The sequence below is a fragment of the Stegodyphus dumicola genome, chromosome 12 (assembly GCF_044657685.1).
Source record: "Stegodyphus dumicola isolate Sdum_Otavi_A_Nest chromosome 12, ASM4465768v1".
Classification (NCBI taxonomy): domain Eukaryota; kingdom Metazoa; phylum Arthropoda; class Arachnida; order Araneae; family Eresidae; genus Stegodyphus; species Stegodyphus dumicola.
In genome coordinates this window covers 25971937-25998911 of record NC_140779.1, presented here as the reverse complement: position 1 = coordinate 25998911, position 26975 = coordinate 25971937, and the positions used below count along the sequence as shown (strand labels likewise).

Below are 26975 nucleotides of genomic sequence, written 5' to 3'. Positions count from 1 at the left end.
TAAAAACCAAATTAACAGTAGGTGTTTTATCTAGAATACTGCCAGTGTATAAAATACTAGCCAGAAATGAACTTTTAACAAGATGCATAATTGGAGAAACATAAAATACTAACCAGAGTTTACATAGTGTCATTTGAAAGAACTCCCTCAGAGAAACATTCGTAGTGAAAACGGGTTCGAAATAGCTATTATCACAGCAATTAGGGACTTCAATTTTGAGTGTTTAAATACGTTAGATATGGAACAGGACGATTATAAATTCATGTTCAATATCTACTGGATAGAGGCAAGATACACGTCGATGCACGACCGATGCAAAAAGAGGTTGTCCGTCTGTATACAAGAAAAGAAGAATTACCAAAAAAATAAAACTATGTAAAGTAGCTAAACATAATGAAAATGTAAACAAGGAAGTGAAAATCATAAGGTGCAGGAAGTTCCTAAAGTGATTCTTAGTTTTAAAAAAAGTATTTAGTTGAATTTGCTGAAAGTGTTCGAGAAAATTTCTAAAATAATATTAAGTATTTCTTACCATTCTACGATTTTATTACTAGAAAAATTATTTATGCATACGTAAAATAATGTTAAAATATTTTATATTAAATCAAATCATGTATTAGGACAAACTGAGAAGTAAATATTAAAGGTAAGCGTAAAAATATTCTTAAAATGCATTTTTCTTATAATGAAATTTTCGTGATTATTACATCTTTAACAAGATGCACTTTAGTTAGTTTAGTCATCTCCATGCACTTTAGTTTATGTTCAAAATGATTGTAATTTGTAACTTAGATTCCCATTTATACATGTAACAAAAGTTAGTATGCATTTTTGAATGCAAATTCATTAAGAGGACAAAAGTTCAATTAAAGTGTATTAAAGTGGAAAATTTTGTCCAAAATTCAGGTACATGTGAAAGAAATATTAATTAAAAACTAAGATTTTATGCAATTCACTATTTGATACTAAGTTGTGTTTGTATTGCCTTTTCAATAAAAAATAAAGCAAAAATTACAAGAAACAGAAAAAAATTAAGTCGCATGGAGCATTTTGAAAAAAAAATTAAAATTAAAACGAAATTTTAAAAAAAAATTAAATTACAATAAGCCAAAAATATTTTCAAAGATATTTGATATAACTAAAGTAAAGTATATATGCATGCAAAGTTTTATATCTCTATCACAATAATTAAAAAAAGTATTTGAACGTCCACTGTCCCCTTAATGTAATCCCAAAATAAAAGACTCCTTTGTGTCGTTCGTGTTCTAAATATTATCTTAATCTACTGTTCTCTCACAAAGTTACTCATATAATAATGCTGCTGAGGAAGCTGATGGTATATGTGCAGTATTATATTTGAGCTTGAGATAAGTTAGTATTAATTTAGTTCGAGCTCAGTCAACTTTAGTATTACATAATAGAAACAGCTCATAAGTGCGAGTGTCTATTGTCACACATAAGGCCAATAAAAATATTTTGGAATTTTTACTGCTTTACTTTTAATGAATATGCTTTTTCCAAAATAGTTTCAGATGAAGTTAAGCCACTTGTGCTGTGAAGCTGCCTTGTGAAAATGTGTGTACTAAAAATATAAGTTATATCGTCTGTAAGACCCTTGAATACTGGGAATTCGATGCCAGACGAACGAGATAGTTGCACTCTTGGTATTCATGATTTTTCTTACGTGTAACGTGAATACGGGCTAGTTTCTCTTAAAAAGTCTTGCACGAAAGCATCCTTCCCTTAGGCAGGTAGCTGTCGTATGCTTTGCTCTACTGAAATACTAGCTAGCTGAACTATTACTTAAGATCAGACTTGTTTATCTCTTAATTCTTATATTAAATTTCACATTCTTCAATAAATATCCTGCACTTTGTTAACAGTATTTATTTATTTTTGGCTTTTATGTTTGAAAATAAATGATCGCTGAAAACATGCTGAAAGCATGTAAAATTGCTGTCTATATTTTCTTTCTATTCTAGAAGAACATTGCACGGACTCTGATATTCAGCTAATTCTTCAATATTTGGAGAGATGTTTGACAATATCAGGCCGAAAAGTGTATGTTGACATTTTTTATTGTTATTAAATATATCACAAGCAATATTCCCTTCTTCTCCCCCCCCTAAAAAGAAACTATTGAGAGCTCCCGTTTTTTTAACTATGAGATACTTCAAGATAATATTTAGTTCTTTTCTGCTCGTGGTTTCTAAGCATTTATATTTCGATGTAGAAATTACTTGAACCTTTAAATGAGTTGTATTTTCAGGTATGAGTTATTAAGATGTGTGAAACAGTATACTCCTAAGTGCACTTTTACAAAATGGGATAATTTTGCTGTACTTTATGACCAGATAATAGACATGGCAAAGACGTTTCCAGGTATGTTTTCAGAAGAATATTCACATTAATAACAAGTGGACATTTGCTGTTATTCAATGGATTACTTAAATATTATTTATTTAAACAGCTTCACATGACGTAACAAAGACGTTGCAAACTGATCCGAGAGGTTGCAAAGTGGTCGTGCTAACTTTTATGACGTCTTTACAGCGTAGCGAAGACGCAAAATATTTGCCGTTGCAACTTGGCAATTTGTCGACGTCGCTGAAACGTCATGATGTGACCGCTTTTAGACGTGATTGTTTTAGCACCTTTTCCATAGTTCATCAGCGTTACTTTTAGAATGAAAAGAGACTAAATCTGCCCTTTCAAGAACCTGAAATCCGCATAATATTTATTTGGAATGTTTTATTACTTTATTTCATCTAAATATATTAATCTAAGGTAGATTCATCAAATGAAATATTTAATATAAATACTTTTGATTTATTAAATTTAATTAGTACTAAAAATACGTGCTAAATTATTGTTTAAAATTTTGCTAAAAAAATTAATACTTAAAATATTTTTTATAAATATTATAGCAAAATATTTAAAAAATGCAACTTATCTATAAAGTAAGTTATTAAGTTATGCGTTTTATATATTTTAAAAAAATCACATTTCCGAAATCAATGCAAATCACATGTTAGCAATTATTTCATTGCTGAAATATGACTTTAGTTATTATTTTTCAAGTAAAGACGAATTTATTTGAATTAATATGCTGACATAATATGAAACATTTTACCACATGCAGAGCAAAAAGTACAATTTTCGCGAAGATATGATTGTGCGTGAAGATGTATTCACGGATAAAAATGGGGCGTATTTAAGAATTCCGATAAAACGTCCAATTTTCAAAAACGATGCATATACATGCATATTTAACGGCTGTCCAATATGTCTGACGGAAACCTCACCGACAATCAGAAGCAGAACGGAAAAATTAATGGAAAAGGAGAAAGAAATATCAACACTTTTCATGGAAAACGACAAAATTAATGGCTTTGATAAATTACTAATAAATGTTGACATCAAAATTAAAGAAATTGTAAACGAAAATACGAAATTCATTACCTTTAAAAATTCTGATGAACTGTTTGTTATGTTTTTACGTTTTTGTCCATCTTCATGCATTCAAAAATGCTTGGTTTAATCCTAGTATAATTATGCGATATTTAATTGTGTAATATTAAAAAGCACTAAATATTTTTTATTGATTGCAAATTCAGTTTTATTATTTGTCGTTTATTATCTATTCTTCCAAATAATGTGTAATTCGCGTTTTTTTTTTTTTTTTTTTTTTTTTTTTTTTTAATATTGCTGTTATGTATGTCTATTAGGTTATCTCAATGAATGAATGTTGGAAATTAGGTGTTATTCTTTATTAAACTTAAGTATATTCTATTTTTTTCGCCTACATTTTATGTGCATGTAATAACTAGGAAATTCGTAATAAACAGTAACAAAAAGTTTCATCATGTGCTATTTAACGAAAAGCTTACTCCTAATATACGTAGCTTATTATCGTATACTATATTATTTAAATTATTTCTGTACGGTATCAAAAGTAAAGTTATTGATTGTAAAATGTGAATGAAAGGGTCATTGTAATCTACCACTATTCTAAAATGTAGAAAATAAAAATAAGTAAATACATTTATTGAAAGAAATAGCGTTAAGAAACACATCAGCATTACTAGTAAATATTGCAACCATAATTATTGAACTTTTAATGGCTTACTATTTAAAAAACGCAAATAATGTTTTATTAATTGGAAATTTCAGTTTTGTTACCTTCCTTCTGCTATTTATACTTTCAAACACTGCTAGTTCATGTATTTTCTTAAATAGTGCTATCATGTGTGTTGTTTGTTAGGTTATTATTTTATTTTATATATGAATATGGGAAGTTTTTTGGTTATTAGATTTAGGTACATATTTGTATGAAATATTTTTGATCAAATTTATTAACTACATTATGCACTCTTTCATTTGCATATCTTGCAGATATAGATGTTAATGGTTACATTTTTTATTATGAAATGCGAATAAATTTATACTTGAGTTCAGGTACATTACTGATTATGTTACCTTACGCTTCCTAATTTATCATGACAGGGGCAATTTTCATTGTCTCTGAGATTTAACAGGAATAAATGTGATAAGGCTATTATAATGAGAAACGCTCTTTTTTTTTACCCACATATATAGCTTTACTTTTATTTATGTCTGATTGAGTTTTATTTACTTAAAACCTACCATTATTGTTATATATATTTATAATAACGACTTTCATAATTACTCTCGCCCACCAGCGGCCGAGCGGTAAAGTCGCTGAACACTGGTAGTTCGGTCCGAGGCTCGAATCCCGCGAACGGGCTGGCTGCATGGGCGTTTTCGTGGTTTACCCCATGTGTAACGTGTATACGAGCTAGTCTCCCTTAGAAAGTCCTCCACGGAGACATCCCTCCTCTTAGGCAGATAGCCCTCGAGACTTTGCCATAATCACACACACACACACATAATTACTCTCACTTACATACTAAATGATTAAGAAAAAAAAATGATGAAATCTTAAATAATCTATACTTTTTAATAAACTATATTTTTAAACCACTTAAATTCTAAATCGTAACTTTATTTAAGTTATTTAAAAATTATAGTTTAAAGTACTGAAAATAATTAAGGCTATTATTAATTCTGCATATTTAGTCTAAAGAGGAAAATTTGTATTATCTTCTTGTTTTCAGGAAATGATAAAATATTTAAACTTACAATACTTAAAAAGAAAAATACAACTTACTTAAAAAGAAAAATACAACGAATACAAACTTTTAAAAAAGAAGAAAAATACATTAATTATTAAGCTTATTTTTCTGCACAAATCATTATGTAGCACAAGGACATTATAACGATGTTTTCACAACTGTTGCAAAAAGGTCGAATTCTGCGAACATGTAGGCGTCGTTAAGACGTCGTGATAGGATGCTTTCACAACCAAAATATAACCTGAGAAAGACGCAATAACGACGTCTATTCTACATAAACCTCATCTGCAAAGACGTAATAAAGACGTCTTTGCAACAGTTGCAAAACAGGTGGAGTTTCGCGGACATCTGGGAGTCTTAAAAACGACATATTGCAACGTTTTTGCAACGACATTTGCGACGAGTTTGCAACGTCGTTACGACGTTGCCGGGATACTTGGCATCCTGTATAGATATATGCTCATTTTTTAAAGAAATAACAAAAATTTTCAAATAATTAAAAAGGATGTGTAGTATCGCAAATAAAATACCCTATAAAGTATTTTCTCCCTCCTTCCAGCAAGCCTTTGTGGCGTGACCGTAGCATATTCGGCAGGTATTCGAGAAGATCAGGATCGAGTTCCGGCGATGCCACTGCACATTTTTCACATATCCTGCTTCAAAAAAAACTTATGTCTCTGCAGTGGCGCCAGAACTGAAAGGTGGTGGACAATAAATTGTCCCCATCAGAACTTGCCGATTGGATCCCCTAATTCCTCTTTAAAAGGAGAAGTGTATAAGGTTTTCTCCCTCTTTCCAGTATACCTTCGTGGTGTAACGGTAGCATACTCGGCGGGTATTCGAGATGTCTAGGTTCGAGTTCCGGGTAGGGTATCGCACATTTTTCACATCTCCTGCTTCAAAATAACGCAGTGTCTCTACAACCTAAATAAGTGTATTAAGTCTTACATAATCGGGTGAGAATGCAACATGTGCTGGATAACTACTGCTTCCAATATTCTTATATATGTTAGGTTTTTTTTATGATCCTCTTTTTCTACCATTTCCTTTGATTTTATAAGTTTCTGGGGCAGTGTAATAAATTTAAATGTCGAATTATGTTGAAAAAATAAACTTCAAAATCCAAGAGTTTTAATTCGCCTTTCACTTACTAAATTTTTTTTGAAGATTTTAAATTTATATACACTTTTAAAACTTGCATGAAACGCAAATTTTGTTTTCATTAAATATTTTTAATATTAACTAACATTTTTCGTATTGTTATTCCTATGGGAAAGATTCGCGAGATTCTAAATTTTCGAGATTCAAAAAACCTTTCAGAATAAGGATTCGGCAAAATTTAGGATTTGTTCTTCGTCGGTAACATTATTTGCTAATCACTTGATTGTCTTGTCATTTCATACTTTGTTGAAAAGGATTGCAGAGATAACATCCTGTAAAAAATTAAATTTTCAGAGGTTTTAAAAGAATGACATATCATAGAGTTTAATTAAATAATGCTAAAACTTACTTAAGTCTGCAGTTTTTCTGAGAGAAAACGAATTTTTTCCTTCCGTTTCTTATTAAAATATGAATTCAGTTTTTGATCAATATGAAATTTCTCTATATCTGTGACGCATTGTATCTCGTTTTTTCTGATTTTAATACTGATTAATATCAGAAATATTGTTACGAAATGTCCAGGCGCGGTAAGATAGCTTCCCTGCAAAGCAGATTTAGAGTTACCACATTTGGCGAGAAATCGCCCATTTGGCGACAAAATTGGCGGTATGCCATAGACGGATGAAGAACCTTCTGGAACGAATTCTTGCAGGTTTACCCCAAAATGTTCTTGAGCGCATGCCAAAAGCTGCTGTTACGCGCAGAGTCAGACAGTGAGTGTCTCGTCTAGCGAGCTGATAGTCAGTCAGTGAGTGGCTAGTTGAGTCAGTGAGCGAGTGTCTCGAAGTCTAGTGCTGAGATGGTCATTGAGTGCGTCGAGAGAATCTTTTCGAGTATTTCGAGTTGGTGCATTGTCGAGTTTTATCTTAGAGCGCATTGAGCTCCGAGAACGACCGAAATGAGACGGGAGTTGTACTCTAGTGTATTGTGAGTTGTAGCGTGGATAGTACGTAGAGTTCCAAGAACGACTGAGTAGAGTCGGGAGCTATACTCTGGTGCTTTGCCGTGAAGCTGTCTTCACCATTATAGCCTAAAGGATGTGTCTGATTGTTTTAGCGTGTTTATGGTAGTTTTTCGGCCACTGTAAACGTGTTATTGGAGCTGTCTTGAGTAATACTGCCTAATAAATTGTGTTTCGATACTTCATCAAAAGTCGTCATTATTCACTCCAAATCCACGAACTCATACCGTACGTAAGAATAAAAACGTAACAATATTATTGTATCTCGTTCTTTCTGATATTTAATTCTACTTTCGCCTTCATTGTTTTCACTCTTTAATACTGTATCCATAATATCTTGGTGTGAGATATTTTCAAGTCATATTGTCTTTTTGAGATTACTCTTTTAAGTTTTCTCCTACATTTCTAAAATCCTTAGCATGCAAAATGATTTCGATATTGCTTGATGTTGTAACTTTTTTATTTATGGAACCTTCTTCTTCGCTAAACTAAATTTTTCTCCAGTCATGAATTAATGTAAACTCTTTACTTCATCTTCAAATAGTCATCTCAATCTTCAAATAAATTTACTTCATCTTCAAATATCACTTTCATTCCTGATAATTTGAAACTACTTACGGACCAGGCACGAATATCCCAAACACGGATAAATTACTCATACGCATAAAATCAGGAGTATTAAATATTTAAATTATTAAGTAACTTATTAGTTAATTCATAGTATTGAAACAAAACATGGAGAGGATTTTTAAAAAAAACAGCGTAGGATTTTATTTATTTTTACTAATAGTTATTTAATTTATGAACCTTTTCTGTTTTCTCTTATTCCCCTCGGGTTTTCTCAACAGAATGTAAATGAGTTAGGCTGAGTGAGAATATTTAAACTATTGCAGCAAGAATCTTAGTCAGAGAGCGTTATTTCGATACATGAGCCCGCGTAGTTAGTTTTTTCCAGCTGTTAATCTTAAATATCCGCTACCCATTCATGCCGCTTAGTTCATTTCCTGCCAGTATAGGTCATGTGCCAACCTGTTTGATTAAATTGAATGGCGTTGTCTTGTACTACTCTTATCTTTAAATTTAGTATTACGTACCTTTTAAATTCTCCCTGAAAGTGGTCGATGTTTATAAGCATGTAAGTCCATGCCGTCTGTAAATTGTATTGTGTAAAGGGTCTTTTACACCCTTTCCCTGGTTGTGTACATCTTCAAACCTGTGCGAGAATTCGCAAGGATTAACACTTAGGTAGATCTAGTTGCATTTTATATTGGTCAAAAAAACTAGGTCCTACAACAATATAAGCTTCTTATCCTTGAAACTTTAGCCTCATCAGTGGTCGAGTGGTTAAAAACACTGAATATTGGTAGCTTGACCGAAATATGAACCCAGGCGAACGAACTGGCTATGTGGTTTACTTTTGTTACTTTCGCATGTGTGATGTGAATACGTGCCAGTTTCCATTAGAACATCCTTCATCGAGGCACTCGCTCTCCTAAGGCAGATAGGCCTTTGCTTTGCCATTATCAGATAACATCATCTTATCGAAATATGAACTTTTTATTTCTGATTATTTACCTAATTTTATATACTTTGTGTCCCTTTCACTTTTCAAACTGTTGCCACTAAATGTTAGAGTCCTGCATTATATTTGAAAAAGTTAAATAATGAAAAATATGCATAAATGTATGTATATTTCAAAATCGCAATAACAACCTTGTATTTCGCGTACATTTATTAAAACACTACCATACGCTTAAGTCGTAACTTACAAAATCGGTTCTTGTCATTGGAGATATTGTGAAAAGGGTGCAAACAAGAAACAAGTGAACAAAAGAATATATAATCGCGAAAGTCCAAAAAAGCAAATATTATAACATGAAAAACACCAGTAATTAATGAAGACAATTTACATAAACATATGACAAAACATTCAAAAGTAGAGAAACTTACTCAAATCTGAAAAGCCAATAGCCACGTGGAAAGAAGCAACGAAAGTCAAAGTGGTGCACGTGGTGAAACGATATAAATTAGAATTTCCTCGAAAACGCCGGTTGATAGCACAAACCAATTCTGAAAAACCAATAGCCACGTGGAAAGAAGCAACGAAAGTCAAAGTGGTGCACGTGGTGAAACGATATAAAGTAGAATTTCCTCGAAAGCGCCGGTTGATAGCACAAACCAATTCTGAAAAACCAATAGCCACGTGGAAAGAGGCAACGAAAGTCAAAATGGTGCACGTGGTGAAACGATATAAAGTAGAATTTCCTCGAAAACGCCAGTTGATAGCACAAACCAATTCTGAAAAACCAATAGCCACGTGGAAAGAAGCAACGAAAGTCAAAGTGGTGCATGTGGTAAAACGATATAAAGTAAAATTTCCTCTAAAATGCCAGATGATAGCGCAAACTAGAATAGAAGAGAAACACGCCAATGTGACAATCAAAATCGCGAAAACAACCTTGTATTTCACGTACATTTATTAAAACACTCAAAAGTGAGTGTTTTAATAAATGTACGATTTTGATTGTCACATTGGCGTGTTTCTCTTCTATTCTAGTATGTATATTTCTCGCATTGTGATAAAACAACGGTCCATAGAATTTTGAATGACGTAATCCTGCTGCGAATATGGGCATGTGGAAGCTCAAATTAGAAATTTGGTATTTGTTTTATTATCGATTTCCTATTTTGTAAAACTTTAAACGATTTTTTTATTAACAAACTCGAGAATTTCCAAGAGAGCAATGGCAACGTTGTACAGAAAAACATTTTTATTTCCAGCGCGCGAGACTCTATATGGAAAATTCTAAGGATATGCTCAATTTAAAACTATTTTGCGATATTGCTCTTGAACTGAATTTTAATAAATAAAACGTGATATTTAATAAATAATAAATAAAAGTAACAGACAAAATGTAAAATACCCCCCCCCTTTGGACGTAATGTAAAATCTGAAACCTTTCAAATTTCTCTCTCTTTTTTGTATTATTGTTTAGTCTTTTCTCCAAGTCTTAAAATGTATATGCAACTTTAAAGTTGAATTTACTCTCTACATTTTAGCTCTCCCATTCTAATTCCCATGCAATTCCTACCGCAGGGAGTTTCAGGCGTGCTCTTGTATGATTTGTCAGAAAACCGAAGGCTTAGTGTTAAATCTCTCTAGCTCTGTGATTTCATCAACTTTAAAGGATTCATCGTGGATCAATTAAAGTTTTGAGATTAAAAGCTGTAGCAGTTCAAAAGTTAAATAATTTGCATGTGTAAAATAATCAGGCGTTGGCCGTTGAGTAAGAAAATAAAACATCATAGACACTTTGTTTATGTTATAAAAATTAAATTTACTCACCTTATCTAGAATATCGCTGAAACGTCATTAATATTTATACATTCATTTAAAGAATAATAATTTTAATGAAATGAGTTATGTACAAATATTTAAAAGTTGTGATAAAAATTTCTTGAAAGTTATTTAACAGTAGTTTTGTTTTATTTTTTAGGAGTTGATCAAAATTGCATGGAAAACCTTGACTCTACGCGCACAAGAAATTGTGCAAAACAAATGATTGAAGTTGTGTCAGTATTTCATAGCTCCGCGACAGATGTTGATGAGAGGTAGATATTTTGTTTACTATTATTTCTTACATATTTTATTCATTTCATTACGGAATTTTATTGCATAGTAATAGGGAAAAGAAAAGTATTCGTGTGGTTTTATCTTAAATTATAGTGGTCACTGTTCAACAAAGGTTTTGTCACTGAATAACTAGAGCTCGTTTCCTATACATTCGCGCACATTCGTTAATTTCAAGTGTGCACCCACATTTTACCATTACTCATGGCTTTTTGAGTAAAATCACTAGTTAATATATGATTGCTCCTCGACAATATTGGTCCTCGGCAGAGTGATAAAGTCGCTGAACGCTTTTAGTTCGGATCGGTATTCGAATCTCGGTGAGCATATTTCGTAAGTGCACATCTGTATCGCCATCGAGTAAGTGGTTTCTAGAATGGACCGATAGGTTTCCAGTAATATTTCTGTCATTTCACGTGCCCTTTGCTATATCTTAAACAAGATGGTTGGAAATGCTTTGCCAGGTAGTTTCCTGTATAAATTAATTAAAGCATAGGGGATTTCTGGTGAAAATTCTCCGGGGGAAGTTAGATCAAATATAACTTCTACTATTTATATATATAATAATTATATATATAAATAGTAGAAGGCTTAGCATTTTTTATTGCAGTCTATATGAAAAAGATGTTCTATAATAATATAATAACAGCCAATGCACAGTTTTATTCAAACTGAACTTTCCTAATTTGCATTCCTACACACTTAGTATGTTAAATTTTACATTAATAACTCTTCATTCTTAGACATATTACCTGCACAAGAAATACTCTTCAAACAGAGTGATTTTATGTTATCCACGATGAATATATTTAATCTATTCATACGTAACTTTTAATGTTAACAATAGGTTTAATCATATCATTTACAATATATATTTTGACTCTTACACTTTCAAAATCAAAGGAATGCAAGCACTTAGATAAAAAAAATACCGGGTTCTTTGTAACACTTCCAGTTATTCCAGCTTAGTAAAACAAATTATACACTTGAATTCTCTTCATCCATAAACTTAATTCATAACCCTCTTAATCCATAAATGTTAGTAAATGCATAATATTCGAGACTAATTATAGCTTGAGTCATTTTCTTGGTGTAAAGAACGATAATATGCAACGAACATTAATCCGAATATCAGTACTTGACAAGTTTTGCGAGAGTGAAATGTTGACGATTAAATAAACTTATATATTACTTCGCCGGTTGAAGTTTCTTATGGCACATAGGAATACGTCATCCCGCCTATATGAGTATCAGAATCACATAGAAATAACGACTCTTTCCAGGTTAATGACCACCTTACATAAATACGGCTTATAAGCAATTTTCTGTGCTGCTGTCTAAAGCTAAGAGGATCAATTTCTGTTCCTGTTTTTTCTCCGTTCTGAGAGGGTGGGGGCAAATATGAAGGAGAACTGTACTAAAAACATCGGAGCACACCATAGCAGACATGAGAGTCGCGAGAGTGAAAATGATCTACACTCAAAACTTCGGAGCGGCTCCCACTTCTCAAATTCTTTTGCCTTGTTCTGATCATCTTATGCGGGTTATTCCATAATTTCTTAGGAAACGTTGATTTTTCTCATCTCACCTTCTACGTTCTTTGGATTTCACATCCTTAAAATATCTTTTACTAATACATTTATCTTCAAATCCTGCCTCACATTTTCGAAGTTATCTAGCTCCTCCGCTAACACGAGCGGTGATTTAATTTTTCCAAATTCATTTACGTATTTCTCTTTGGCTTCAGCACTCGAGTTTTTTTTTAATCTAGTCCACAGCCATTAGTTCTTTCAGCTCAACAAAACTATTAACTTCTTTTCTTAGCCATCCATCAAGCTACGTCTGAAATTCAACGCAAAAACTTTCCACCAATCCGTTGACCTTTTTTTGTATGGCTTACAAATTTTTGCCTTAGAGCTTCCGGATTTAAATGGTAACGATTCAACAAACCCCGTTTAATTTTAACATATTCTCGCGTTTCTTCTGTCATTTTCGAATTATTATTACCTCCATTGGCAAAATAGCCACAAGTTGGGTCGCCCATTCGGCTTTTGATAAAACTATACATTCTTATTGGCCAGAGAATACGCATGCTAAGAACGAAAGCTTCTCAACAGGGGTGGCTCCATCAGACCACAGGGAAAAAATACTCAACGTTTAAATTACAGGGGCTATTCATCCAGCCATAATAGTTTTTGCACAAAACAGTTGTTGAATCGATGTCGAAGGTCACTTTTTCAAGAGCTCAAAGAAACCATTTTTCCCCGCCGTATCGATGTAAATCAAATCAGTGATCTGTTTAAATAGATTACTGAATAGATTGTTTATTTTGAGTATAAAATGTACGAAAATCTGAGTTTTTATTATCCCGAAAAGTTTTGTCAAAGAACAAATCTTATAAGTTCTTTGATTTTGTACCGTATATTCAATTTCCTATACATTAGGCGATTTGGTGACGAGACCTGGTGCCGAGAATTTTTCCCTCCGGGATACAGTGGAGCAGTAGTCAAATTGGTTCATGTTATGTCTATGAAAGCTTTCCTTCTTTACATACACCTGATTTGAATTAGCACTGAAAAAGAGCAAAATTCAAGCTATCGGCATGATTCTTTTCATTTGCTGAAAAGGATTGTCTGATAGATTGGGAGTGGATTCTGTAATGCTCATCGTGTTTGTATTTGTTAACCATTCTAGATCAAAGCGTCTCTTCTTTCCTCTCTCTCTTCTCTGTCTCTCCTTTTCTCCCTTTCTTCCATCTCTCCCTCTTTTCTTCTCAGTAATTGTCAAGAACAGTCTTAACCTTTTCTTCTTCATAACCTTAACTAAGAATTACAGAGCTGAATTGTTCTTTTCTTACTTCTGGGTTTATACCAAGACAAAAATCTTTTCAATTACTAAATTACAGTTCAATACGTCTAGTAGATATAAATTTCTCTTAAACAAATTTTGCAGATTGATTCATATACAATTTCAAGCCCAAATTTTAAACTCTGTTCCTTTAAAATAGTTTTACCTTTTAAGTTCCCTTAATTAATAAAGCCTAAAGATTATGAAGATTAACAAGAAGTGCCCACGTGAGCCGTCTTCTTCTGTAGCACAGACACCACACTTCACTACAGGAATTTTCGTTGTTGCTCCTCCAGACTTAAGCTGATAATGATCTAGCGATCCTTTTGGCAGTCGCGTGCCTTCAATGTCGAATTTCTTCTTTTGCGACCAAACTCCTAGCTGCGGACTTCTAGCTGCTATCTGAAAGCACGGGTACTGTCATCAACTACAGGATTTTCATGAAACGCCTCTGTTGAAAGGCTGGAACTGTCATATTTAAAACCCTTTTCACTATCTCCATAAAGTTAGCGAGACCCACAACCCACAATCCATATCGCTGCCATTGCTCGTCTGCAATATCATAGACTGTCACAAAAATCCCGACTGCGAATTTAAAGGCGTGAAACTTTTACTGCTTGACTAGTATACACACGAGAAATTATTTATAATCAAAATCATTAAAGAACCATCAATAATACATTCTCGTCTCAGGTATTTCCGAAAACACGTTTTCACTAACCTAACAGTTTTCACCAGAAGTGAAAGTCTGTCTACTGTCCGATGCGGAGGCTTCTTTTATGCTCGCAGCGCAAGGGAATATGCGAGTCTGACCATGCGGCATTAAGGCGTGGCTAGGAGAAAAAGTTTTGGAATGTCCGTTACGTGCTGTGAGTTTCACAACGTGGGAAATTCTATGCCTAACTGACCACATGTGTGTAGAACACATTAAAATTCGCTGCTTTTACCCCATTCTTACATTCACTTTTTTTAAGTGACATAATTTTTCTCCACCTCTTAGGAGAAATTTCGAGAATTCCGTATAAGAATTACTTTGTAATTTAAAGTTTGCAGCTTACACAAGGAAAAACCATCCTTGCAATGAATCATAGAAAATTCATTGCAATGTTCGCTTTATTGAATTGACCAAATGGAGATGAACAGATGTTGTATAGAATTTTAGTGGATGCCACAGTTTTGTACCTTACCGCAAATCTAGCAATAGAAAGTTATTATAATACCACAGTATATATTACAATTAATGTTATACAGTTTCTTTATGCAAGTTTTCATTCACTCATTGTCACTGACATCATCTGAAAGCTTGATTCTTAAGGTTCTCTTTTTTCCCGGGATTACCGTAATATTTTCATAAATATTCGAATATAATATTCAAAAAGCATTCGTTAATCTTTATCGATTTATCTGAAATTCAAGAGCACTAAACCTTCGCCGCAATGAATTATATTACCTAATGGCTATCTATCTGCACTTTAACTGGAATCTAAACCTGAGCATCAGGTAGACTCCAGGGACAGATAGACATACAGACAAGAAGAAAAGAGAGACGCGAAATTTATATTTGGATTGTCAGATGTTAGAGGTAATTTTATTGGCCTCTGTAGGAGGCCCAACATAAAACAATCAATCAGTCAGAAGGGAGAGACAATTCAATCTCGGCGCATCACTTCATGTTATCTCTCTTCTTGATTTACTAATCTCCAAGGCTTTTCTCTCCTAAACCGCTGTTCAAGACCACTTCCGGTACCAGACCGTGACGTTCACCAATAACATTCATTCCACATACGTTCTCTTACTGGACAGAAAGTCATTTGGTTCCTTTCAGCACAGCAAAGTTTCTAGAAAAGAATTCTGGATTGTCAAGTAAAGAGTTAATTACTATGCATGCATGCATCATGCAATAATATCCTTACAGTGACCAATATGAATAGTTGATATTGCTACTTTATCAAAATTTCTATTACACTCGTGGGCAAAATTAGAAGATTATGCGAATTATGTCCATTTTTATGAAAAGTATTGAATCAAAGGTACTAATTATGCCACCGAAGAATTTTTCAGGTATTCAGGTTCGATTACGTAAGTGTACTTCTGCGAGTCTGTGAAGTTGCGAATATGGAGGGGTACAAGCGCGCAAGGGGCTTTTGGCAATTTGAGTGCTCTTAGTCCTTTATGACGCTCGCCGTGTTTCTCACAAGAGTTAGGTAAATTTTATAAAGTGAGTAACCACGAACGTGTACATGACGGAATGAGATGAAGAATTATCGATAGATTAGAGGCAGGCCAGTCACATGCTCAGCTGGCTACAGAACTCAGCGTAACTCTCCTACTCATCTTTAGTTTGTGGGAACAGTTTCGAGACACTGGATTCATATCGAGAAGACATAGACAAAGTCGACCAAGATCCACAACGACGAATGAGGACCGTTGTCACATCAGCTGTATGCTGCCATTGGAACCCAAGATTCACGCTCTACGATTGTCCGAAGGCTACATGAGATAGGGTTGTATGCCAGAAGACCCGCTGTTTGTTATCGTCTTACGTAGCACATAAGAGACAGCTTTTAATATAGTGCAGACAAAATCGCGTTGGACCATAGCACAGTATTTTTTACAGATGACTCGAGATTCAGCCTGAACATTGATTCTCGGCGTACCCGTATCTGAAAGTGCCTGGAATGCGATACCATCTCTCCGTCATCAGGGAAAAGGTTCATTACGGTTGTAGAAGAGTAATGGTTTGAGCAGGCATTATGTTGGTCAGCCATGCACCCTACATGTGTTTGACAAAGGCTCCATGACAGTTATAAGGTATAAAGACGAGATCTTAGAGACCTATGTTCGACTTTTTAGAGACGCAGTTGGTTCTGGGTTCCATTAATGGACGACAACGCTCGTCCTCTTAGGGTTAAGCTGATCGACGATTATCAGGAAAGTGAGGATATTTGCCGCATGCACTGGTAAGCCAGATATTCTGACATAACCTTATACACCATGTCTGGGTTGCTTTTAGGATGGCAATTTTATTTCTTTATCTCCCTCCGAGAACCATCTAGGAGTTTAAAACTGCTTTCCTGCAGGAGTGGGATTGACTACCCTAGAGATTCCTCAACTGCATCCCGTCACGCTGCGAGAACTATCTGGCTGTAAGAGGGGACCATAACCCCATATTAGAACCATTTTCAGTTTGATATGACAACGTGGATTTTCGACATCCCTGCATTATGAACTTTACTGATAATCATGCACGGAAAAATGAATTTTGTATAGTTCTGCTCTTTCTCTGTTATAAATGTATTTTAATACTAAATTACATTAAAATATGTCTATTAGCTTTCATAAATTCGACATACTGGGCATATTCTTTTAATTTTGCCCCCGAATGTAATATTCTACATTGCCTGAGAGGGGAACTGTCGCACCAGGAATTTGCAAACGCATTGGCATGAAAATGTCTGTGAGTGTGTGCATATACAAAATACGCAACTTACATTTGCAAGCCAATTAGAACAATGGTACGCGGGATATAAGTAATAGAACAACATAAATTTCGGCATTGTCACAACTATAATACGCGAATAAATATAATGTTTCTGAGTCTGTTGAACAAAGATAATATTCTAACACATCGTCATACACAGTATCAGCAAACGAACAAGTTCACAAAGCACTTCATATTAAGCCTTTGTACACCTAATTGTTTCAACAGAGGTTTTGAGCAGTAAATGCAAGGTCATGCTAATATTGCTGGTCGAATTTGCAGGTAACTGACCGAGGAGAGAAATGGGGAAATATGCAGAGCTTTACCGAGTCCAGAGTGAAGAGGCAGACATCAGAGCGCATTAATCTGTGCATACAAGGTCACACCGTGTGTGAACCATAATCTACAACTAGACACATCGCGAGAAACGTCGAGTTTTCGAAGCTCCGAATAAAGCGAACGATATTGCGATGATTGTCTGATGCAGATATATGTTTCACTGTCCTATGCGAAAACATCCCTTAGCAAACAGCCGTGGATACTTGAAACAGAATTGCAGCAGACAGACAGGCAGGCAGAAACAAGTGCAATGAGCACCAAAACATCTCCATGGACAAAAGTGGGATCGCACATCTGCACTAACCATTTATGGAAGTACACTCTCAAGGGGCAAAAAATTGCATGGAGGGTCGAATACGACAATACAGTATCTCGCTACGAATTTCACTTCTGCTTCACAATTCATGATAGGCTTGAAACTCTACCAATGGCCGGTTTAATTGATCAAGGCTATTGAATGCTTGAATTTCGACATAGGCGAACAGCCTGGCTACATGATTGGTTTCCATGGTTTCCCCCATATAGAATGTGAATGCAGCCAGTTTTTCTTAAAACGTGCTCCACGAAGGCCACTCTCTTTAGGCAGATAGCTCTTGTGTTCTTTGCCATATCAGAACTGTAGTAAATCTACCGCTGCTTCTTAAATTGCAGAATTTTAACAAGTCATTAGTTTTTTAATGCAGAAGTTCTGCTATTAGGTTGTACGAGACTAGCTTTCATCATTTGTTTCTTTGACTTAGAAATATGACTATAAAAGCTCTTCGGCCAGAAAACGTTGAGGCAAATTTTTGATTATTTTCCATCTTTTCTGAAGCCTCTTTTCTACGACGGGCCTTAAAATCTGTAAAATCAATGTTTTCGATATAGAGATATTTAAAATGTTTTTTAAATAACTAATGTTGTAACACTTGTGTATACACAACTTAGTTTTTGTTTACAAACCATTACTAGAGCAAGTACTGCATCGCATTTACATTTGTTTCTTGTTAAATTACAATAATTAGCTATTAGAAATTATCATTGAGTTTTCAATTAGTATTTAAGAATTTCCCTGAAGACGTCATTTATGATCTGCACTGAAATTTGCAATTTTGTTGTTATTGAAAACTAACGCAACGTATCTTTACGCATTTCTGTTTCATTTGTTGCATTTTATGTAATTCAATTTATTAGCTGTTTTTTTCTCATTCCAGAACTCTGAAATCAGTTTCAAGATGTTTTCGACGGGCATTGTCTGATTGCTCATCACGTGTTACTAATAAATTTCTTAAAATGCTTGCAAATCTTTCAAGGCTTCGTGTCTTTCCTTCGTCTCCCACGCCTCCAGATGATTCCATTCCCAATTTTAGTAGCATTAAAGTGGATTCTGATTCATTAGAGGTCTGCGAAGTCGTAGTAACTGGTAAGATTTGATTGACATTTATATCCCCACAGGCGGGTCCCAAAGATTTAAAAAACATTTAGTCTTGAAAAATCAAAATGCTCTTTTCTGTGTTAAATGGATAGCTTGAATATCTTTTGATAAGTTCAATATTTTGATCAGTTATTGTGTTAGTTATAAATTAATGATAGCAATTTCTTGATACCGTTTTAATGTTGTAATAATGAATATTCAAGAAATTAGTAATTGTTAAGATTTTAACTCTTTCGCATCGAAGTCGCCCGTAGCGCCCGTTCATTCAGGCAATGGCAAACCGCCCCAACGCCTCGTTTATTTTCTACCTAGTTCTTTCCCCTCCACGTTAGTGTATGGCTCATTGGTTTCGCGAGTTGTTAAAAGACATGTCAATCATTCTTTTGAAGCAAATAAAGGAAAAATACGGAAAGCTATTGACGTTCGCAGGTGCAATCCGGCCCTAAGGTGAAACTGCACACAATGGAAGAAACCGCAGAAAAACCTCCAAGAGCAGCAAGAGGGAAAGGAAAACTATTCCAAGACAAATTCGTAAACACGAGCGTTTTCGATGTTTGTTGAAAACAGATTTGGTCGTCTCTCGATGCGAAAGAGTTAAGAACGGTTTGGAAAGAACCAAAAAACTATGAAAATTTACTAATGAATATTTTTGGTTATGTGTTTAATAACATATGAATTCAAAAATGATGACGTCGCATGAAAACTAAACCGACATTCTTAAAATATTTTTCAAAAAAATGCTACTTTATAAAATACATCATTCAATATGATCAATAGTTTGACAAACAACTAGCGACTTTTAGATAAACATTATGCTATATTTTTAACGAAGTTTCCTACAGAGAAGTCATTTTCTCTTTTTCCTACCTAATTCAAAAGGACAAAACTATGAAATTTCCATATGATAGGTTTCCAAGAAGATAAACAAAGAATTCAGTCTCAATATAAATACCGATATCCTCTCTACAAAATTCATGAAGATTCTGTAGTGTAGAAGACCTCACCTGCTGTGATTTCTGGCTTCTTTTCCCGTTGAAATTTTTAATTTTCAGAAATCTGTGAATTAATAGATTTTCATATTATTTATTATTAGATAACTTCTTTCGTTTCTGAAGATTTATGAAAGTTAAAAGATTCATTTTAAGTATAAGAACTCATTATAAAAGCATAGATTAAAGGATTAGTATTTTGTTGTCCATATTCCTAGCGAAAATAGATATCTAGAAATTTATGTCCTTAATTTATGTTTAATTGCAATTACGATATCGCGATATTTATCAAACTGATGATTTATCAAATGGATTCATTGTAAGAAAAGAGATTTATTTCTGTAAACACGATGCGCAGGTTTTTCTTTTGGACCAGTAAAAAATTAGTAAACCCCTTGTTAATTTGATTAAAATAGAAATATTCAGAAGCAAACATTCTTGTTCGAGACACATTAACTGCCATTTCTATCTCAAACTTCCTCTGCGTTAGCATATATTACATTATATAACTGTCTTATCAGTATCAAATTTTATGTGCAATGTCCACAAATTATGCATGTAAATTGTGATTATCACTAGCACCCTATTTTGGTGACGGATTAAATCTATTAGAAAGATCTGTTCCCTAAAAAACATAGCGATCTTTTATATTTCATTCATAGTAGTGTTATATTTCTTTGAATATAAGATGCCATAAGTTTTAAGAGATACCTCCTCTTTCGAAACGTTTAAACGAGGCGAGAGAAAACATCTTTTGATCAAGAATTGCTGTAGTTGTGTCTTTGCGTGGAAATATGAAACAGGCTGTAATTACCTGAAAAAAAATGAAACGATGAAATTTTATATCACTTATCGCAAAATGTCGACACATTCTATATTCATTTATGTACAAAATATTCTCGTAGGCGATTTCATATAACAAAATTTTTGACTATATTTTGAAAATAAAAATGAAAATATAGTAATTAATTATGTAGCACCGCAGATCAAGCAAAATTTACTAGATATCAAATACGTAGCATCCACTTTAATAAAATAAAAGTAAGGGGAAGATTGCGATTGTAAGGCACTATCGATTATAAGATGTACTCTCATTTTAAAACGATATTCTGAAGACTGTTTTCACGGCAGACGAAGAAATTTATCCAAGAATGCGGAACTTCTTAATTTTACACACTACACGATATATTTAAATTTAGATGCTTCCTAACTGTGCAGATAACTGATCTAAAAATATTACAATTCTGCAACATTTTATATTTTTACTAAAGATAAAATTTTCCAAAAAAGTAATTTGTTTCTGCGTTTTCATTTACTTGGATCGTACAGAAATGATTGACAAAACGGGTCTCACAACGAAACTATTATACTATGCAACAGGAAAAACAAGTGAAATAGACACAAGGGAGCATGAGCTACTCAGCATGCGTAGATGGCGCTGGCCACAAGCCGAGCGGTATAAGCGGTATATGTACCGGACCTGGCCGACATTTTTCTCCTCCACGACGTGTACAATACAGGAAAATTCGAATTAAGATGAATAAGAAAATTAGGTGAAGTTTCACTTTCACTGGCTGTTGAACTTGCATTGTCCATATCGCAGTTTGATGTCTGATTTTTATCCTTCAATATGGAGGAAAAAAATGGAGTCACACAGTTTTAAACTCTTTATGCAAACGTGACCAGCGAACCTGTTCGAACTTCGACATCAGCTTCGAGCTTTGGCGCATTTTTGCGACAGATATTTCACGCATGCGCAGCTGTTTTCCTTTTTGTTTGAAGGGAGCCACTCCTGCTGCTGCGAAGTTTTCCTTCTTAACAATACATATTCTTTGTTCGAGCGGTGACAGCGACGCGACTAGCACACAGTTTGGATTGCTGTTATTGTTTCGACTAGAGTTTACTGAACAAGAGCCGTGTACCTTTGGGTATGCACAAAATGCCCTTCTTTGGACCTCCTCACGAAATATCAGATGATGAGCTAAGCGAGAGGGCCGACTCTGAACGATCCTCTAGATCAACAAAATCCCTGCAGTTTCCACTGAGGAAAAGTGATTTTTCTCTTGACGCCGACTAATAAGAAAGATAAAGAGAAGAAATCGGAGACAGAATCCGATCCGGAAATGAAGACTGAGGATAATTCCAAGACGAGGCAGGCAACTGAAACTGATATATATGAATTCAATATTGATCCGAAATTGAAAGAACTGATGAAATCGATAAAGACACATGGAGTTGATAAAGTCGTAGAAAATATTGGAAATCCTGAGTGGAGCTGAATTGCTGGAAGAAAACTAAGCATTGAAAAAACCCAGAACGGACGATGAGCAGAAAAATGAAGATGGAAATTAGATTTCCCCTCGGAAAACTGCTAAAAATATACAGACTGAAATGCCTGTGGTGATTACTAAAGAGAATCGCTTTGAAACGCTGAACTTAACAGAAGATGTACAAGGAGGAGGAGCTAGCCTAGAAGGAGGAGCTAGCCGGAAAAAAAGCGTCCCCCCACCAGATTGTTTTTCAGCAGAACAAAATTGATTAGCTAGAAATAGACACACCTTTTAGAACAGTTTGTAAAGAGGATTTGGAAGGACAAATGAAACCGAACTCAATATTCGTCTATTTTAAAACGATTAAAGAATACAAAAACATCACCAAACTACTCCAGGAGGAAAGTTATCCATATCATACATTTCAGTTAACTATCAAGAAACTACTAAGGGTTATTCTCAAGAATCTCCCAGACATCTTGACAGAAGAAGCGATTTACGATGACCTAAGCAAACGTCAGGAAATTTCTTCTTGTACGCAGAACATCCACGACAACTACACAATCCTTAAAATGAAACAATTCCAAAGAAGTAGAAAATACAAATTTGAGAAGAGCCCAATCTACCTACTGAAATTAAAGGAACATAAAGCCGGCTACACGATTCACAATTTGAACAATCAATGATTTGAACAGCGTGAACATTAAAATCGAGAAGTTTGCCTCAAAAAGAGACTAGTACACTGCTTTAGATGCTAGGAGTGGGGACACTCCCAGCATCTCTACACTCAACCGGAAAGGTGCTGTAAATGTGGGAAACAGCACAGAAGCAATCTATGCCCTTTAAAGAAAGAAGAAAAACCGATCTGTATTTTCTGCAAGGAAAATCTTGTGTGTAGTTGTCGTAGATGTTCTACGTACAAGAAGAAATTTGAAGAGAAACCTCCTCTGAAGAAGTCTGCAGAACAGAAGCCCTTTCAATACAGCAAAGATGATTGCCCGAATTTCTCAAGTAACTCTACTACAGATGAGCGAAGACCAACAAAATCTTTTTTCAACCAGGACCTTAAGAAACCAATTCCAGCAGATGATCTCAACGAAGCTGTTTCATGGCTTAAAGAAGAAACGTTCAATGATTTCCTACGAATTACTATCGAACACATAGAAAAGATAAGGAAAGCGAAGACTACGGCAGAGAAGTTGCTGCAGGATCTAGAGCCGTTACGTACTTAATGAAGTTCGCAGAAGATGAATAGTTCAACTACTCCTCTCTTGAGCAGACGTTATCTGAACTTTAACCTAATTTTCTAATTATTTTCCACTTTACAGGCACGCCTGTTCCAGCAGCAGATCTCAGGGTCAGTTCTTGGATGGGTCCACGTGACTGAAAGGCCACTGAATAGCGATGGCGGATTTTAGTGATACAGATGTATTCACAGCTTGAACGACTGCACCAGATGCTCATTTTAAGTTTCTAAGTTACGTACGTATAGTACTTGCTTGGCAGAAGTGTATTGACAAGGGCAGGGATTATTTCTAACTGATATGCTACGAATGTTTTGTTAATAAATTGTATTCCACTCTGTGGCAGCATTTGTGTCATTCACTTCTGTACGACCTTAACATCACCCGTTATTTTGAATTTATCATTATTATTATTATTATTTGATATTTGGATTTTTATATAATCTTCTTGTGTATTGTTAGATTTTCTTTTAAACAACTTGTTCTAGTTAATTTTTTTCTTTCGTATTTCATATTGTTGCAGAACAAGGAGCAACTCAGCCATCATCACTTCAAGGTAAAATTTATCTTATTATATACTACATAATCAATAATTATATTACTTCTTTACTTCATATTTCGTAAAACAATGCATTAAATTAAAGAGAAATAAAACATAGTAATTCATTGATATAAATATGAAGCGTTTTTTTCTTCAACTTCCAATGAAACAGATATAGTCAAGTTTAATAAGACTTCTGAAAATTCGGCATCTGACAAAAGTGCTTTTATAATTTTATTTTATTTATTTGCTCATTTTTTCCTAAACAATCAGTTTGAGAATTTTGTCCAAAAATCTTTATATGGCAATACAATTCTGAATTAATAATAAGATCTTAAAAATAGCAATCAAACTTAAATTTATTAAGAACTCTTCCCATTAAATACAAAATGTGAAACGAAACTCAAAATCCCAAAGCTAACTTTTGAAAACTTCTGTGTAATAAGTTAAATGTTAAAGTTATGGAAACTCTACCAGTTTTATCCATATTTTAAACATTAATCTGTTGCAAGTTTAAAATAAGCTCACTTCAATAAAATCTCAGTGTTCTAAATTAAAGAACTCCAAAGTATCGTACTGTGCATGACATTGCACTTTAATACAATAACCTGCGTCAAGATATACCCAGCAAAATGTTGCACATTCTGTAAATATTCTTGGATTCTGTAAATTTAGTTGAGAAGAATTTTGTCATCGTTGCTTCATACGGTCATGAAGATATTATTTAGGGAACAAAAAGTTATATTCAATGATGAAGTAATCGGTCTTTCAAGATACACGTTTTAGGGAACTCATAAGCTCCGCAAAGAGACTGTTTATAAAAGAAATTTTAGATTTCAGTTAAAGTTGCACTTTGGTAAATGAGCAGTGAAATGAAACTATCTTAAAATGTTTTAATGTATCATCTTTTCAAAAATATTGTCGAATGCATAAATACGTGAAGGAAAGCGTACTGCCTAAAAGAAAAAACGTTTATCGGAAAATATTGATAATAAATTATTCAGTGAAGTTATTATATTTAGACAGATATGAAAAATCTGAAAATTAAACAATTATCTGATATAGAGCTAAACGGAGTTAGAATTTTTTCATAATAAGTTTCATAATCTTGTTTCTTTAAATTCTGCATTAATTATTGAACTCCACCTTGTTGAAACAATGGCAACAACACAGCTCTTTGGTAACAAATTTTGTGAGATCTTTCATGCGACCACTGCTAGAAGAGGACAGTATTTTTAATACATAAAATATAATGGTATTGAATAGCACCGATAACCATATTCTCTAAAGCAACAATTTTTGCAGGAAACAGAATTCATTTGGAATCGTATTCATTTTGGTGACTTTTATTTTATTTTTCATTCTGGATGACTTCACCGCAACATATGAGAGATATAAAAAAAAACCAACCGAGTGTATTAATTATTTGAAAAAACAAGATTATGATTCAAACTAAGTTCCCCCTTCAAAACCTCCTGCATTGTTTTGCTGGCATTGTTGCTGCATTGTTTTGCTGTCTTTCGAAAATTCTGCTCATATTATTCTGCATTATATTCAGTCTGTGGATTTTCTTAGAGAGAAATCTTCTAACTAATAGCTTCCAGTAAAATTTAGATATATGTGCAGAGTTATTTTCTAAATTTGCAAAATTTTTCTCAGACGTTTCGATAGGTTAAGCTGCTTCACATATCTTAACAAAATAAAATTTCATTTTGAGAAATAACCTTTTCCGATTGGCCGTAGAATGTAAAAGCCAAATATGCACGTCCAGTCATACCCCTTTTTCCTTAAACATAAAAATATTACTATTAAGCTTAAATATAATTCTTCCTCGCAATGCATCCTAGAAAACACTATGATTATTGCTTTTTTTTTTTTTTTTTTTTTTTTCAGAATAGCATTCTTTGCAAATAAATGCTTTGAATATCATTAATATTTTGATTTAACTCATTTACAATCATTTTTTTATTTATAATAAGGGAATATTATAAATTATTGTAATGTTTACACTGATTTGATATTCTGTTTGTTGCATCTTGCCCCTGTTCTATATATATATTATTATTACCGAAAACTTGGGTTTCATTCTCGTTCAAATATAAATACAAGCAAATTAAAATTAAGGAGGCTCATAAACCTTAAACCCCTTATGATCTTCGAATATGTGACTGTTGCAAGAATTGGGATAACTTATTTATTTTAATAGCCATTACTTCCAACCTTTTACAGCTGACTACATAATATAGCTGCTTTGGAAACTAGTAACAAGAAAGTTTCTGTTGCCACAAAAGGTTTTGTAATTTAATCCTCTTTGTGACAAAATATTTCGCCACGTTTCCACCTTGCGCGCATGATATTTTAAAAATGGCTAATGGTACATGCTTTAAATTTGATGGAATTTTTTATATGGGCACTATTTTCTAACTGAACCAAAAATCTGTTGAATATTTTAATACTGAAATATTTTATGGACGAAAACCTTACAATTTTTTTAATAAAATACATAAACTCAACTCAAAATAAAATAAAAATTTAAAATGAAATTTTTGTAATTTTAGGTCCACAGTAGTCTCCAAATGTTATAAAAGCTATATATTAAATATGGAATTAAATTATGCAACAGACGTTTTTAAACTGTGCGCGCAAGTTGGAAACAGGACGAAAATGTTGTCACAAAGCGGATTAAATTATAAAAATATTTGTGGCAACACAAACTTTCTGATGACTATTTCAGAAAGCAGCTATATTATGTAGTCAGCTGTAAAACGTTGCTAGTAATTGCTTTTAAAATAAATAAGTTATCCCAATTCTTGCAACTGTCACCTATTCGAAGATCTTATGGGTTTTAAGGTGTATGAGTCCCTTTAAGCCAATATAAATACAAGCCAGAATGCTCCATACAAGGTTTCTCTACCACATTGTTGCGAAAGGCCCAGCGGCA

At 33.8% G+C, this 26975-nt stretch overlaps 1 protein-coding gene across 1 annotated transcript in view; it reads left to right on the top strand.

The window, feature by feature from the left end:
- The window catches only part of LOC118200424 (uncharacterized), a 154476-nt gene that overhangs the window by 24080 nt on the left and 103421 nt on the right, over window positions 1–26975 (top strand). Inside the window, exons 3-7 of the mRNA XM_085827375.1 lie at window positions 1983–2061; window positions 2270–2382; window positions 10776–10890; window positions 18770–18978; window positions 24017–24049. Coding sequence (XP_085683501.1) covers window positions 1983–2061; window positions 2270–2382; window positions 10776–10890; window positions 18770–18978; window positions 24017–24049 — 549 coding nt within the window. The remainder of the gene's footprint in view (window positions 1–1982; window positions 2062–2269; window positions 2383–10775; window positions 10891–18769; window positions 18979–24016; window positions 24050–26975) is intronic.